The sequence below is a fragment of the Garra rufa genome, chromosome 3 (assembly GCF_049309525.1).
Source record: "Garra rufa chromosome 3, GarRuf1.0, whole genome shotgun sequence".
Lineage (NCBI taxonomy): Eukaryota > Metazoa > Chordata > Actinopteri > Cypriniformes > Cyprinidae > Garra > Garra rufa.
In genome coordinates, this window is record NC_133363.1 from 10,131,209 (window position 1) to 10,149,526 (window position 18,318).

Sequence of the window (18,318 nt, forward strand, 5' to 3'; positions counted from 1 at the left end):
CCAATAAAAAAACTTTGTTTTTAAAGGGATAGTTCACCCTAAAATGAAAATTTGATGTTTAACTGCTTACCCCCAGGGCATCCAAGATGTAGGTGACTTTGTTTCTTCGGTAGAACACAAACAAAGATTTTTAACTCAAACCGTGGCAATCTGTCAGTCAGATAATGGCAGTCAAAAAACATACACAAACCCAATTAAACTTGAGGTCTTAAGACAAAAATTACCATTTTGAGTAGCCACTATGCACTGTGTAAAAAATGAGTGACGTATACGTGTGACAGATCGCTTCCACATGTGCGTCTACTGTGGCAGATCGCGTTGGCGCGTCACGTGTAGGGTTGGGTATCGTTTGAATTCAATCGATTTCGATTTCGATTCCGATTCCACTTATCGATTCCGATTCTTTTCGATTCCCAATTTCGATTCCAATTTAGTAAAAAAACAACAACAAACACAAAAGTCAAACATTAATATATCATACATGTTTATTTTCAGTGCTAGCTTGCTACATATTATTTTATTACAGGGGTTCTCAAACTTTTTTATATCAGGGCCCATTTCTTCTCGGGTCAATTTTGCAAGGCCCCCCTATGCCTGACATTTCCAACAAAAAAGGTGTTTATTTCTGAACCTTTTTTATTAACCTAAACATTTGTTTTGCCTTTTTATTTTTCTCCTGCATGTTATAAAAAAATTCAAACAAAATTTAAATTAAATCTATACTTTTGAATTTAAAAGAAAACCCTCTGCTCTAACTTTTTGCGTGCCTAATGTACGACTCTGATATACAAGAATGAATACATTAGGCACGTGCGAGTTTGTTACTATTACTCTGGTCATCTTTGCCTTTACATTACCAGGAGGGTTTGTTTCGTGCAGCCAAGAGATGAAGTAGATACCTGTCTTCCCTCCGGGGTATAAGTTACTTTTATGTGGGCTTTTGCAGGGACTAAATAACATATATTCCTTCTGGAGCGGGCGGGCGCAGGACTAAAATCCGTCCCTTGAAGATCTCTAAGATGAAGTTTGCGTGCAGCGGTAGATTTGTCTTCGGTTTTTACAAAGCGTAGACACACTTTTAAACGCTTACCGCGATCCATCTTATCGACTGATGTTTACATTACCACGTAAGGTCCTGGCAGATTGCACGCGCGGAAGGTCCTGGCAGATCACTAGATGAAAAAATGCACCCAGGAATCGAAACGAGGAATCGAAATTTTAATTTTATAACAAGTATCCGATTCTTTATCTTAAGTATCCGATTCCAGAATCGGAATCGATTTTCGATTCCCAACCCTAGTCACGTGCCGGCTGGTGTGAATGCACTCAGGACAGTTGAATGTTGCGGTGAATCAGAGGTAAATAATGATATAAATACTGTTCAGTTTCTTGCACAGACCAATTGTTTTGTGTGTTAAGACCTCACTGTATCTTCACGAGCCGTAGAGTTTAATTTGGTTTTGTGTGTGTATGTTTTTTTGACTCTCAAAGATTTGGTGCCCATTAACTGCCATAATATGACTGACAGACTGCAACGGTTTGAGTTAAAAATCTTTGTTTTTTGTTCTACTGAAGAAACAAAGTCACCTACATCTTGGATGCCCTGGGGGTAAGCAGATAAACATCAAGTTTTAATTTTTGGGTGAACTATCCTTTTAAGAATGGTATAAAAGTGTATTGTGTACAGTGTAGTGTTGTCAAAAATATCGATATTTCGATAAATATCGATACTGAAATATCTGAACGATACCAATACTAATTTCCCGAAGTATCGATACTAGCCGAGCTGTCACTTTCACTTCTCCACAAAGACGCGTGACCGCAGTGCCTGTCTCTTCTCATTCAAGTGAAGCGAATAGAAAGGCGGGTGCGGTGCCCCGCCACCGGCTTTGTTTGATAAAGAACACAGCAGGAGTGCTATCTGGAAATATTTCGGATAATGAACATGGAAAGCCGAAGTACACAAGCAAGCCAATATGTAAGAGTTGCTACAGAGCAGTGCTAACAAAAGGCGCTAACACCACTAATTTCGCAAAGCACCTGAAAGACAGACACCCGAGTCTATATAAAGAAGAACTGTGCTCATTTTAACATTATCATCTGAATCATTAAATAAGATTGCCTATTGTTGCTAATATGATTGTTGTCCCATTTTTTACCGTAGTTCGTTAATATAATCAGATTGAGGAATCTTAGACGAGTAAATACTTTAACTGCGGTCAAATGTAAATTAACTGCGCTTATTTAACTTTATTTAAAACAACTCATTACTTAAATTCTGCAATTTGTCTAAATGTCTATCCAGAGCATTGTTTTTGTGTGTGATGCACGCATGTTTGCTTGCGTGTTTCGTTGATTATGAATCCGGCATTAAAATCTGTTCCTCAAATAATGTTAATGTATTAACCAGCATTTATGAACGATGAGCAATGCATTTGTTACAGAATATTTGAATCTTTGATAACGGTAGGTAATAAAAACACAACGGATCATGTTAGCTCTGGTCCAATAAAAAATATTAACAGATATAACTTTGGATTTTAATTAGTTAATGTAGTAGTCAATTATACTTTAAACTAACTTTAACTACTAACTTTAAATTAACTAAGATTAATAAATGTTTTGGAAGTATTTTTCATTGTTTATTCATGTTAACTAATGTTAACAAATATCTTTTACCATTAACTTAAGTTCTAAGATTAGTTAGATCAGTTCAGTTAATTTTAAAAGTGTGGTCTAGAAAAAAAAAAAAAAAAACTTTACGACCTACACTACCAGTTATATTTGAACAGCAAATAAAGTATGAAACAAACTCAAATGAAGCTAAGAAGCTGAACAGGGCTGTAGCAGTGTACATATGCATATACCTCATTGTCATGTTCTAGACTATATCTTTAAATTAAAAAAAGAAACTTACCACCAATTGTGGCAGTTTTTTTCTCTGTGGTATCGAAAATAGTATCGAATATCGATATTTTTCAAGGTATCGTATCGAAGTTAGAAATTCCAGTATCGTGACAACACTAGTACAGTGTACTGTAAGCAATCATCCTGTATTACTCATTTGGCATACTGCCCTTCACACAGTAGAAGGTAAGCATATTTTGGTGTGGGATCTGATGAAAATGTATGTGTCATTTGTCATAAGAAATCAACTTAAATTGAGGTAACGTGAGTTATTCATTATCAGTGCACAAATGGTGCAGGGTGACTTGCGTGTTATAGTATGAGCAATAGTAGATGTTTGCCTCGCCACACACCTCAAATAAACTACAATAAAAGAACCAGAACTCATTCATCTAATGAACAACATGTGTCATGATATCATATGATGATGTCATAGCATACAAAATCATGTCTGTTATAAAGATTTGCATTTAGGGCAAATCTGAGATGGAATCTATAAACCAGCTCAATTGTTGATTTATAAAGATCTAAACAAATGTTTGCCAGCTCATTTAAACATCATAACATATTCCAGTATTGTTATTGACTTGGCATTTTGCAAGCTTACCTTAATGCCTTCACAGGCTTTGCCTTTCTTGTACTCTTTGTTACTGGCTCTCTTATCCAGCTTACTCCAAAGGGCTTTGGCTTTCCAGCATGTCACTGTGCTCTTCAGGCTGCTATAGAAAGTACTGTGCTCCAGAGGGTCAAGCTCTAGGTAACTGCACATAATATTGAAGGCCTGCAGGGTGCTTTTACAGTCAGTGGCCTGAACAAAGTTCTCAAATAGTCGCCCTGTCTGGTTCTTCTCAACTTCGAATTCACCCATCTTCTATTTTGTGAGAGTGCGGATGCTGTGCTTGTAATATCTTGCTCCTTGCTCCACTGCACAGCTACGCCCACACTTCAGTCTCCTCACTCATGGTGAAATCTGAAAAAATAATTAAATGTCTCTTTTTAATATTCAAAAAAATAAAATGTATGAAGCATGGCCATTCAAAACTCATCAGAAACTGCTAAAGAAGTTGTTTTTTTAGGGGTTCAAGTGCATAGCGCTGAAACCCTATTGTAATTTTTAGAATGGTCACAGATCAGTGATCTCCACGTAAAACTGGTTGTGCAGACCAAACCATAAGTTGTAGAAACTTAGAGGGATGGTAGTATTCACATTGCCAACAACGTCACCAAGGCTCGTCCCAATCAGCCTGACGGGGGCTCTACAGCGATCAAAAGTGTGAAATCGCTCAGAACTAAACCTTCAGTCACAGGTTTAATTGTCTTATGTCGTTGGAATCCTTGGCTCACACTGGACAAAAACGCATGCCTCAGAAATATTCGGGTATTTTGGATTTTTTGCAAAATCTACTTTTGCCAACTAGTCCTAGGTTCTTTGCCCCAATCGGAACAAAAAGAAAAAAGTCTCACTTTGACTCACCATCGTAAAGGGACGCCAAAATGCTCAAAAGGGGCAGGGCCACTTTTAGTAAAATGCCTGTAACCCCTGAATGAAATGAGATATGTAAGAGCTCAATCTGAGGTCACAGGACAAAATTAGTAGTGTTTGGCCACTTAGTGGCGCTATAAGAGGGAAAAAAACAAAATTTTTTGTATTTCAAAAAAACATGGCTGCCATTGGCCAATGAAATTTGAGCGCCTATTAGACATGGTGGCCGATTGGAACAAAACTTGGTGGGCCTGTTTGACTCATGGCCCCAAAGGTCTGTGAGAAATTTGAAATAAATCGGCCACTGGGGGGCGATATTGTGTTTTATGAGGTCGGAAACGATTGTGCATTGTGTGGCTTTTCGGACATACACGCGATATTCATACTATATGACAGAACTTCTCATTCTGGACAACTTTGTCTCTGGAACCACTGCTGTCAATCAAATAATTTGTTAAATTTTAGAAAAGGGGCCTGTCCGAATTTACCAAAAATCCTATAAAGCCTAAAAAAAACCTCAAAACTTCACAAAACCAGGTGAGCACATGCGGCAGGTGATTCTAAATGCAAAGCATGCAAAGTTTTAAGGAGATTGGACCACAGCTGCACTATCACAGTCATAAACGTTACAAGACATAATATTTCTGTGGTAAATGACCTGTATTTGCAAAAACAAAAAAAGGCTTGCTACATAATGTGCCTTAAAGCGTTTGAACCCCGGTAATTGCTGCTTGCAGCTCTATACAGTGGTGTGAAAAAGTGTTGATTAATATTTAAATTTGTTTGATGATCTGAAACATTAAAGTGTGACAAACATGCAAAAAAAAAAATTAAAAAAATCAGGAGGGGGACCAACACTTTTTCATACCACTGTATTTATATATATATATGTTTAGTATTACTTAGAAAACAATAAAAATAATTTTAAATTAAATTGAAGTCATGTGATGCAAAAGAAAAACAAAAAACAGACTGTGTGTCAACAAGTCTCTTAAAATAACATAAAATTTTACCTTTTTGTGAATAGGCAAGGTTAGTTCATGGTGTATAATGTCATATGATAGACCAAAAAAGTATATATAAAATATATTATAATATTATAAAATAATAACATCTAATTCATTATACAGGTAGAATAAAATATTTTTACTTAATGTTTCACCACATATTTATCATTTTATTGTTAAATTAAACCTTTCTTGAAAATTGTATACAAGTTTTTTTTAAACCATGAATATAATGATTACATAACTTGCACATATATTTTAAACATTTAAAAAAATATATCTTTATCTTTGACACTCATTCACGTGGCTGCCAGGAAATTTTTTTTAAATGATTTTTTTTTTTTAAATCCTCTGCAATTTAGGTTGCCACACTATACTACTGCCTAAGGCAGGAGGCCACACACACTGCAGAAACCAACTCCTTCAAATGTTCGTAAATTGATACATTAAAAAGTACATCAACAACAACAGAAGATGAAATATCTTATTTTCCTGACAGGAAGAAAAAAGCAGAGGCTGTATCGGTTACATCTTGACACCGGTTTGACGTCAGATACATCAGTTAATCCATCGACAGAATCTTACTGTTGACTAGAGATAACAGCTGATTTAACCTGACTGCCAGCTATGCACTTTTGCAGAGAGCATAGGGAAAAAAATCTGTTTGTCTTGTGGCTTTGGCCTGGTGAACCATGAACAGGACAGAGGTGCACTTTCGCAGGCAGTTGGGGACACGTCGCTACCCTGGCAACAAACTCCACTGGTGTGTATTTTTAGTGAACTCCCTTATAAGATTTCAAAGCCCCTCTGCTTCCTCAAGAAAATAAACACACTTTAAAGATGCCACGAAACATTAGCACACTTTCAAGAATAAACCTAACACTACATAGAAATGTCCTTTACTGTAATTATATACATACTGTACACTCTGTGAATATTTAATTAGACGCAAAATGTCTAAATATTCATAATATGTGCTGAAAATGAAAACATGTCCTTTCTGTTTGCATATAAAGATGCCTTGAAAGCAGACATGGTAGGTTTGCCATGGTATTAATACTAGACTCATTTTACTCCAGAACACGTTTTTTGGGGGGACACTTTAATTTTGTGGTGAGCCAGAGTCAATATCCAGTGATATAAAGGGAAAGACAGCATATTTGCAAACATTCTGCTCTTTTTATATCTATCCTTTAAAAGGAATCATTACTGCATGGCTTTCCTTCTTTTGTAAAACTGAAAATTAGATATTGTCAAAGCTGCTATATCCATACAACAAAAGTAGATGACAACCAAGGGCTGTAAAGTAGGGGTCTCAATATTTTCTGGAATTTTGTTGATAACAATAATGAGACAATATTTTGCGTGTGTTTTTGTGCTGGTGCTTTTACTGGTTTAGACTCCCAGACCTTTTTATAGTCTTTATATTCTGTGCAGTGGTTAGTCAGCATTGACAGAAATTAGCTTAATTACCTTCAGATTTTAATTTCAGTTTACTTCCAGAAAAAAAAATCCTGATAATTTACTCACTCCCATGCCATCCAAGATGCTCATGTCTTTCTTTCTTCAGTCAGAAAGAAATAAAGGTTTTTAGAAAAGCATTCCAGGATTTTTCTCCATATAGTGGACTTTCAATGCAGTTTCAAAGGGCTCTACACAATCCCAGCCGAGAAATAAGGATCTTATCTAGCAAAACTCTTTTTTTAATTAATATTTATACACTTTTTAACCACAAATGCTTAGATAACATTAGCTCTGTGATACTGGAAAAGGTCACGTGTAACGTAGGCGGAAGTACCGACCCAGTGTTTACAATGCGAGCGTGCAAAGAAAGTCAAATGCCCTTTGCAAAACAACAATGTCGGATGATTTTTTACGTTGGGGGAGAAAATTAGATTTTGAGAAATGAGAAATTTTTGGCCCTACCCAACCTTTTTTAACCGAAGTACACAGACGAAAAACATGATTATGTAATGTGTGAAGGTGTGCATGAGCATCATGATCATTTGTGGTTAAAAAGTGTATAAATATTATTTTTTAAAGAAAATGACAGATCTAGATAAGACCCTTATTACTCGGCTGGGATCCTGTAGAACCCCTTGAAGCTGCGTTGAAAATACAATTTGAACCTTCATCCATTGAGCAGCATTGAAGTCCACTATATAGAGAAAAACCTGGAGGTGAGTAAATTATCAGAAAATGTTAATTCTGAAAGTGGAGTAATCCTTTAAGGGATTATGTTTGCAAGAGCATTTTTATGCTCACAAAGGCAATTTTTTGTAACTTTGTTAGATGTACAGTCATGGCCAAAAGTTTTGAGAATGACACAAATATTAGTTTTCACAAAGTTTGCTGCTAAACTGCTTTTATATCTTTGTTTCAGTTGTTTCTGTGATGTACTGAAATATAATTACAAGCACTTCATACGTTTCAAAGGCTTTTATCGACAATTACATGACATTTATGCAAAGAGTCAGTATTTGCAGTGTTGGCCCTTCTTTTTCAGGACCTCTGCAATTCGACTGGGCATGCTCTCAATCAACTTCTGGGCCAAATCCTGACTGATAGCAACCCATTCTTTCATAATCACTTCTTGGAGTTTGTCAGAATTAGTGGGTTTTTGTTTGTCCACCCGCCTCTTGAGGATTGACCACAAGTTCTCACTGGGATTAAGATCTGGGGAGTTTCCAGGCCATGGACCCAAAATTTCAATGTTTTGCCACTTAGTTATCACTTTTGCCTTATGGCATGGTGCTCAATCGTGCTGGAAAATGCATTGTTCTTCACCAAACTGTTGTTGGATTGTTGGAAGAAGTTGCTGTTGGAGGGTGTTTTGGTATCATTCTTTATTCATGGCTGTGTTTTAGAGCAAAATTGTGAGTGAGCCCACTCCCTTGGATGAGAAGCAACCCCACACATGAATGGTCTCAGGATGCTTTACTGTTGGCATGACACAGGACTGATGGTAGCGCTCACCTTTTCTTCTCCGGACAAGCCTTTTTCCAGATGCCCCAAACAATTGGAAAGAGGCTTCATCAGAGAATATGACTTTGCCCCAGTCCTCAGCAGTTCATTCGCCATACTTTTTGCAGAAGATCAATCTGTCCCTGATGTTTTTTTTTTGGAGAGAAGTGGCTTCTTTGCTGCCCTTCTTGACACCAGGCCATCTTCCAAAAGTCTTGGCCTCACTGTGCGTGCAGATGCGCTCACACCTGCCTGCTGCCATTCCTGAGCAAGCTCTGCACTGGTGGCACTCCGATCCCGCAGCTGTATCCTCTTTAGGAGACGATCCTGGTGCTTGCTGGACTCTCTTGGACACCCTGAAGCCTTCTTAACAAGAATTTAACCTCTTTCCTTGAAGTTCTTGATGATCCTATAAATTGTTGATTTAGGTGCAATCTTAGTAGCCACAATATCCTTGCCTGTGAAGCCATTTTTATGCAACGCAATGATGACTGCACACGTTTCTTTGCAGGTCACCATGGTTAACAATGGAAGAACAATGATTTCAAGCATCACCCTCCTTTTAACATGTCAAGTCTGCCATTCTAACCCAATCAGCCTGACATAATGATCTCCAGCCTTGTGCTCATCAACATTCTCACCTGAGTTAACAAGACGATTACTGAAATGATCTCAGCATGTCCTTTAATGACAGCAATGAAATGCATTGGAAAGTTTTTCTCGGGATTAAGTTAATTTTCATGGCAAAGAAGGACTATGCAATTCATCTGGTCACTCTTCATAACATTCTGGAGTATATGCAAATTGCTATTATAAAAACTTAAGCAGCAACTTTTCCAATTTCCAAATTTTTTATGTAATTCTCAAAACTTTTGGCCACGACTGTAGAATAATAAGACACTACAGGCTGTTACCAATGAAATGAAATCAGTATTTTGCACTGCAGAAGTAGCACAGAAGCTGTATCTAAATCTGTATTTAGATGTAGTTACACTGCAATTACTGCATTTAAAGGAAATTATGCTTGTAAATATGAAACAAAAACCACCTGCAGGTATTGACAAGTTATTAATGTGTTACTGAATCATTTGAATGGTTTGTTCAAACAGTTGATTTATTCACTCATAAAATGTTATATATTACTCATTACATGTTACTCCTTTCTAAGTAATATTATTACTTTACTTATTCCTTCCTGCCAACAGTAATTAGTTACAGTACTAGTTACATTACTTTTCCATTTCACCCCAAATAATTGGTAATTGCATAATATTTGCACCCTTCTAAAGGTACTGATATTTGAAGAGTACAACTGGCTCTTTTTGTCATCCTTTCTCCCTATGAAATTAAAATCATGGCTGTATTTGGAATGATTGAATTTTTGAATTTCAAATCACTAGCAATTGTGACAAAAAAGTAACTAATAACTAGCCTTTTCTTTACAACAGTAACAGTAATATTATCACTAAATAAAACTGTAATACATTTTATTAATAATTAGTTACACTTCTAGTTACCAGGGAAAGTAATGTTATTTCTTTAATGCATTATTTGTAACTAGTTACTGCCCAACAATGTTCAGGAATAAAGAAAGTGAGTATCTTTGTAAATGGATCACTGAATCACTGATTCGTTCAAAAAAGCTTATTCAGAGCTGAAACTGTGTGTTGCTCGGACACAACAGCTCCGCTGCGGCATTGTTCTGAACTATTTTCATTGACGTAAACAGTCAATTCTGACTAAATGGTGTCTAAAATGTAACATACAATAGTGCATTCTTGTTTATTGAATGTTTCAATACATATAAAATCAGTATCACATTTTGCATCATGCTTATATTTTGGAAAAACAGCATGTGTGCTTGTGTGATATTGCCTAACTATCTGGCGCAGAAAAATAAGGGACAAAAACTCTACTGTAGATTGATGTTTGCATGCAATCATGCAATCATTGCAACCATGCAATCTCAAGTCATGTTTTTGTTTTGTCTTTTTTTGCAAATTGAGCTACAATTGTATCATAGACAATTTGTATTGTTCACTCTTCATCTCAACATCATAGAAAGTCATTTGTGTTACAGTTGTACTAGGGAAGAGTTGAGGCTTGGATGTTGTTGCAGAAGTTTTTCTGAATAAACAAAAAACGCAATCCACTTTGGGGGGGGGGGGGGGCAATCCATAAACCGCAACAGCTTTTACAAACAAATGCAAAAACAACACAGGGCAATATGTAGACAGAAATAACAATAAACTAAACTACACACAAGTGAACTCAATCTTTCACTACAGAAACAAACCAGTGTATTAGTAACCAAGGAAACTGAAGAAACAGGAAACACAAACACAAAAACCACAGAACCAAATAAACTTCACAATAAGAGTCTTTAGACAGAATAACACAAACAAGATGTGGCAATACAATAGCTCAGCATGAGGAATAGGCTGAAATTTAAATCTACATTCCCTGAAAAATCTCAAGGCACTAAGTTTGACTATGCAAAAGCTTGAATATAAACAAAATGACACAACACATGAGGATGAGTAAAAGCCAAATTGTAATTCCCAGGTGCACTATTGCTTTAAAAAGCATGGACAGTAGTGGAAGTATCTCTGCAGTTACCTTAATATTTCAGTGCTTCCATAAAGTCCTTCCCTCCCTTGTTCCTTATGTATACATATCATTAATACTGTTAAACTTACAGTCAAGTATCCACTTCTACAGTGAGACCTACAGTTCGGTCTGCATTATGAGGCACGATGGCAGTTCTAGTGAGGCCAGAGCTCAGTGCCGGGTGTGTTTTTAGGACACTGTTTTGCTAGCGGTGGTCTGAGTGAGGGGATGTGTCAGCTCTTGTCATGTGGGTGTTAGACGAACTCCCTCTGGAGACAGACACGCTAATGCTCGCGTACACTGCATTCCAGCAGCCAGAAGCCGAGCAAAGTTATGCATCAGACCACACCTCCACAGTCACTCTTATTTACATGAATGTGAGAACAGGCCCTGCAGAGGCGCCGCAACGGGCACAACTGAAACATATCAGGCTGCAAACACCTCAAATGCAGCTTACAGGTTTGTGTTATGCAACTACTCGATTAGGATTTAATGGTCTTGCTGCATTAAAAAGTTATCAAATCATGTGATCTGCATAACAAACTGCATGTTACTTCCTTCTGAACATGTAGATCTTTTTTTGGAGGGAATGTTCGAAATGCAAGAATGCTTGGTTAATGCACTGGGGATTAAAAAATCATTATACAATGATCATTCAAACTGCTAGCAGTGTGCAATATTGACAAAAAACAATATCTCAGCATTTAATAGGATTTTCAATAACGATAATTAAACTATATTTAACTGAGTGTGTTTTTGTGCTGGTACCTTGGCTGGATCAGGCCTGTCATGGATAATTAAATATTTCTCTAAAATGTCAGTAGATGGCAGCAAGTCACTGTTTTAATGAGTGATTCACTGAATTGTTCATTGTAATGACTTGTTCAAAAAACATCTGATTCATTTAGAAAAAAAGCAAGTGACTGATTTATGAATGGATTATTATATCACTGACTCAAATTACTTGTTCGGTTGGCACCGGTAGCCTCACAGGTAGATGTCCTGGGTTCTGACTTGCGGACATTTCCCAATCCTGTCCCCATCTCTCTCTCCCACTTCACTTCCTGTCTAACTACTGTCCTGTCGACATAAAGGCATAAAATGCCAAAAAGATTTGTTAAAAAAAACAATGCATCAGCATTTAGATGTAGTTACGCTGTAATTACAACTGCATAAACAATGCTATGAAATTAACATTATTTTAAATTATGAAATTATGGAAATTATGCTTGTAAATATGAAACAAAAGCCACAAGCATGAGCCACTTAATGAATGAGTCACTGAATCAAAAAAAAAAAAAGATTTGTTCAAAAGCAATGAAAAATAAGAGTGTCCACAATAATGAAAAGTTGCATTGTTTTAAAAAACAAATTTCAAATGCATGTGCATATTATTATATTTCTGTTGCACACTGAACATTTTGTGGAATTTATCCAGTTAAGGTCAAAAGTTTACATACACCTTGCGGAATCTGTTAATCTGATTCTGATTCTGAATCTGGAATCTAATAAATGTTCATTATTTTACCAAAACAAGAGGGACCATACAACATGCATGTTGTTTTTTATTTAGTACTGACCTGAACAAGATATTTAACATAAAAGACGTTTACATATAGTCTACAAGAGAAAGTAATAGTTGAATTTATAAAAATAACCTTGTTCAAAAGTTTGCATACACTTGATTCTCAATACTGTATTGTTACCTGAATAATCCACAGATATGTGTTTTGTTTGGTTGTTAGTATAGTGATTAGTTGTTCATGAGTCCCTTGTTTGCCCTGAACATTTATACTGCCTGCTGTTTTTTAGAAAAATACACATTCACATTCTGTGGTTTTTCAGCATTGATGTGTATTTGAACCCTTTTCAGCAATGACCGTATGATTTTGAGATCCATCTTTTCACACTGAGAACAACTGAGGGATTCATATTCAACTATTACAGAAAGTTCAAATGCTCACTGATGCTCCAGAAGGAAAAACAATGCATTTAGAGCCAGGGGTGTAAACGTTTGAACAGAATATTTTGCCTAAATATCATATTTTTTCATTTAGTATTTGCCTTCAGAATCAACAGAAAATAAAATATTAAATGTACACAGAAGATTAAATTTACCTTGATCTCCAAATTCTAAAAGTTTTTACCCCTAAATGCACTGGTTTTCCAACTGGAGCATTAGTGAGCGTTCGAACATTCTGTAATAGTTGCATATGTAATAGTTGCAGTTGTCCTCAATGTGAAAATATGGATCTCAAAATCAAACAGTCATTGTTGGAAAGGGTTCAAATACACAAAAATACTGAAATTTGTAAGAACTGAAGAACAGTGGGAAGTTTAACTGTTCAGGACAAACAAGGGACTCATGAAGAACTAAAAGTGTTAAGAATAAAGTGTATGTAAACTTTTGAACATGGTCAATATCTTGTAGACTATATGTAAAATAAGGCAAACTATTCTGTTCAAACGTTTACACCCCTGGCTCTAAATGCATTGTTTTTCCTTCTGGAGCATCAGTGAGCATTTGAACTTTCTGTAATAGTTGAATATGAATCCCTCAGTTATTCTCAGTGTGAAAAGATGGATCTCAAAATCATACGATCATTGTTGGAAAGGGTTCAAATACACAAAAATACTGAAAACCCAAAGAATTTGTAAGAACTGAAGAACAGTGGGAAGTTTAACTGTTCAGGACAAACAAGGGACTCATGAAGAACTAAACGTGTTAAGAATAAAGTGTATGTAAACTTTTGAACATGGTCAATATCTTGTAGACTATATGTAAACATTTATGTGAAATATCTTATTCAGGTCAGTACTAAATAAAAATAACATGCATTTTGTATGATCCCTCTTGTTTTGGTAAAATAGTTACAATTTTGCAGATTCTGCACGGTGTATTTAAACTTTTGACCTCAACTGTAAGTCACCCAGGTTTTTAATGCATGCACAAAATGTGCATACTGTGCACAGTACACATACTGTATCCTGCAGAAATAAGAATACTTTGTTGCTAAAGCAAAATAGCCGGAGACCTTCAGCTGAATTATTTTATTACAAAAAAGCTTGTGTTAAAACATCATAAACACGCAACCACTCCACCACAATAGCAGCTACTACATCCAAATCCATAGCAGCTATAATATGTGGTCATTTTAGTATGTCTGCTTGGAAGGCTAAATTAAAATGTGTCAATAACTATAACTGAGCGGCTGGCGTGTCAGGCTTCACCGATGGAAGAAAACAGCTATTAGATCCATCTGCAGAGGCATTCCTCTTGAGCAGTGGAAGGTAGGGCACACTGTCCTCTCCGTTTGCTCTTTCAGCTGAATCTGCATTGTGCTGACTTACATACCAGGACTTCACCATCTGACAAAATGGAAAGGGCCACTGCGGGCAGACAGCACGAACCCACAGAACACCAGTAAAATGTCACACGTGCACGCACACATATCCCTGCATGCACACACAACAGGGGAAAAAAGATTACTGGGAATAATTGTGGCAGTGCACTTATTAAAATACTATCAAGTCTACCCTTTAATCTGATGATGGGAATTCCAGAGATGTTAAATATATCCTACAATAACATCTCTGCCCCAGATGCCATCTATTTCTACATGAATTACCGCTGTCTTATTTCTCTACTCAACACAATTAATTGCGTTGAGCTTTAGGGATTACAGTGATATATTTAAAAAAAGACCACTGATTTAGTTTTCACGTTTTGAGCCAATTTGATGAACTTAAGTCACAGTCCACACCCTTTATTATCGTTAAAACCTTGAAAGTGTTTTTATAGGGGACAGAGTCCAATAAGACAGTCTGCCAGCTAGCAAATGACTGCTAGAAAAACAGATCCCAGGCATGAAGTGTGCAGTTTGCTGTTGTTGCTGTAGAGAGCTTCCAGCTATCAGACCAAACAAAAGGAAGCTGATGTCAGTGAGGAAACAGAGGGAAAGCTGGGAGCCGAATGTAGCGGACTTAATTGCCACCCTATACAAAGAAAACCAGGAAGGAACCCCCATCTGATAAGCAGACATTACGCCTGTTAGCTCCATTGCGATCTCAAAAAACAATGTTTCCCAGCATCCCTCATGGGCTTAACCTTTCCCCGTGCTGCAAACACACTCCCAGTGTCTCGTACTCGCAGTAAAGACACTGCTTCCACGAAAGACTACCAAAACAAAAGGAAGCCGTCTTGGACAGAAGTACAAACAGTGTGTTATCTAAGTGGCCTCAGTGAACGTCTCATAAGAAAGTCATTAATTCACACAGAAGTGAGAGCGCGAGACGGTGCAGCTGCATGCTGTCTTAGAGGTCCGCCTGACCCTTTCCAGAAGGAAATTTATCTTGGGACACTCATGTAAGTTTGGCAAAGCACTCTGGAGAATAACCGTTTGCAGAGATGATTATACAAATAGTTTTATAAGCCTCATTCTTTCACTTTGAGGAATAACATGTTACTTAATATAACTAACGGAAAAAAATACCATAAAAGTAATGATAATTAGGGGGGACAATGCTTAATTAATATAATATTAAAGTTAAACATTAAAAACAAAAACATTTTGTACCAAGTACCACTGAAGTATGAATTACGAAACCCAGGCTCACTAGAAAAACGATTCATAATTGACAATAAAGATTTAATTAAAAATTATTATAAACCTGCGGGAACTTTTTCGCAAGATGCAAAATACGTACCAATAAGTACATATCACTGCAGTTTCACAGAAATGAACACTAGAGGTGGTAAAGCAGCGAGCACTTGTGATGGTTTTCATACACAGTTAGGATTACAGCTCCATACGTTTCACTTTCTGGACTTAACAAGCTTGCTCAGTAACTCAGCCGGCATGAAATTGGACTTAGAATGTGTAATCTTTGGGTACAAATCCCGTGAAAAAAATGACTCACGATAAAAGAGCTAAAAGGCAGGCCTGATAGTGGAAAAAATTCCTGAGCCTGAACTTTTTTTTCCCTTGCCCCCAAGGTGAGTGGGGTGGAGGTACTATGTATGCGACGCACTTTTACACATAACTTGTTGGTTCAGTTCAGTCAGATAAAGGTTTTTCACAAAAAAAGCTTATAGATTGGCATTTCAGCCTTTATCCCATTAAAATGAATAAATCAAGTATATAATGCATAACATTTATTTAAAACAATGTCCTAATTGTTTCGATTTTTAGAAAGCACATTAACTTCTTTCACATTTACAACTCTGTGTTTGCATAAAAAACATTGGTCGAGATTTGCAATAATCTGACCAAAAACAGCTAAAAATTTGGACGTGCAAATTAATTCTATGTCACGAGGGGGCGCTTTAGGAGCGCTGAAATATTACGGTTTCCCTAAGAATGGCTGAAAGCAAAGCAGCATTAACGCTGTTTTATCCGTCATGAAATGAAAATGCCAACGACACGTTTCTGAGGACAGTCGGTTCCCTTCAGATACATTCATATAAAGACAACAGTGCCGCGTTTTGACTTTGAAACGTGCAGTGAGCATATTTATTCAATGAAATCATTGCCTCTTAAAGTTTAATCCAGCTCTATCGCGATTCTCGTCTTTCCGTCCCCAACTGTAAGACCTCTTAAAATAATTAATCCTCTTCTTTTACTATTTAAAATATTTACCACTTTTTATGGCCTTAAATTTGATACAACTAAATTGAGGAGTTTTAAGGACCCCATGAGCCCTCTACTTCAGGATAGCCCGTCGGGCAGCCGGTCAAATAATGTTGGTAGCTCGACTGGAAAACCCAATAGCTCCGGGACGTCGGGCTAGCGATTTTGCGAGCCCTGTAAATATGCCTTTATCGAAATCCTTAATGTCTTCCCCTGGCTTCATAAACATAGCCATGACTTACGGTTTGAGTTGCCAGTAGGAGACAATTGTACAGTATGCGAGCTAAAAACACCTTCGCGCATGGAGCATTGCCTTAACCTGTATCAATCTATTTGACAAAGACACAAGGCCCGCCCCTTCCCTACTTCTGATTGGCTCATCGGCTAGAATGTGACTTGTTTGAGTCGTTGAGCGTTAAAGCTGCTCTCTGACCTGCACATCTCAGATTTAGAGAAATGACAGAGCAATATCCGCGAATCTGATTTTTTTTTTCCCCGCAGCCACAGTACGCCGGAAATCCGGCGTGGTGCCGGAACGCTATCACCCCTGAAAAGGTGATCGAAAAAAACAAGCTAAAGTCAGAACTGCGGTGACACATACAAAACCAACATTACATAAAATGTATCATATGTATGTTTATCTGTTCCGGAAAAAACAAACACTCTTTTAGCACCACTCAGTGGACATTTCACATCGAATATGTCACGAAAACGTACATGGCGGTACGTATTTTGCGTCTTGTGTTTTCATCATGAGATCAGGTTGTTTACATCACTTTTTACTAGTTCCACATATGTATGGCTTTTCTGACGTAGTAAACTTGCTCAGTAGCTCACCTGGTACAGCATTGCCTTGCAATGCGGGCCACTGTGGTACAAGTCACAATAGAAGAGCTTAAATACTTCAGCAAATGCATTTTCATCTTACGTTTGCTTTTGTTAACACTATCCGTTAGGTATAGGGTAGAGTTTAGTGTAGGCGATATGTTATTTTCAAATGCAAAAGAGAACTAACTTTTTTAGTGCCACCAGACATTTTAATTTCTGAACTGCTGCGATATGTAGGGGTGTGCGATATATATAGTTTACGATAATATAGTAATTGTTGTTTTAAAGGTGCAATGTGTAATATTTAAGATGACCCCTAGACAGAAATGCAATATAGTATACATAACTATGTTTTCAGGGGTGTATAAACACCTTATTAATGAACCATTACGTTTTTATTACCTTAGAATTATCAGTTTATATCTACATAGACCGCGGGTCCCCTCACATGGAAGTCGCCGTATTGTTTCTACAGTAGCCCTAAACGGACAAACTGCTCTACAGATCGCGTTTCATCACTGTTGTTCTAGCGGAAAAACACTGACACAATGATGAACAAGTAACTGTAATATTCACAATAACATTGTTTTATTGAATTATTAAGTAAATATAATTCCTTAATTTACGTTTTAAAAGAAACCTCATTACTCTTTGCTGTCTAAAACGACGACATCTTAATCCCGTGTGGGCCACCGTAGCTTCTGTAAAGGGAGGGGTGAGCGGTGGACGGGAGCCGTTGGTTGCAATTCACAACCTCACCACTAGACGCCGCAAAAATCTACACACTGCACCTTTAACAATGTGCGATTTGACATTATCAAGTATGCAAACATAACACACCTAAAAAGTGCACGCATACATTACATGGTGAAGTCTATAAGTGAGGTTA

General features: G+C 37.1%; 1 protein-coding gene across 3 annotated transcripts in view; it reads right to left on the reverse strand.

Annotated features, from left to right (window-relative positions):
- The window catches only part of mical2a (microtubule associated monooxygenase, calponin and LIM domain containing 2a), a 92,587-nt gene that overhangs the window by 64,708 nt on the left and 9,561 nt on the right, over window positions 1-18,318 (reverse strand). For all 3 annotated transcript variants that reach the window (XM_073835664.1, XM_073835663.1, XM_073835665.1), the window contains exon 2: window positions 3,515-3,877. In XM_073835664.1, coding sequence (XP_073691765.1) covers window positions 3,515-3,775 — 261 coding nt within the window. In that variant the 5' untranslated portion in view covers window positions 3,776-3,877. The remainder of the gene's footprint in view (window positions 1-3,514; window positions 3,878-18,318) is intronic.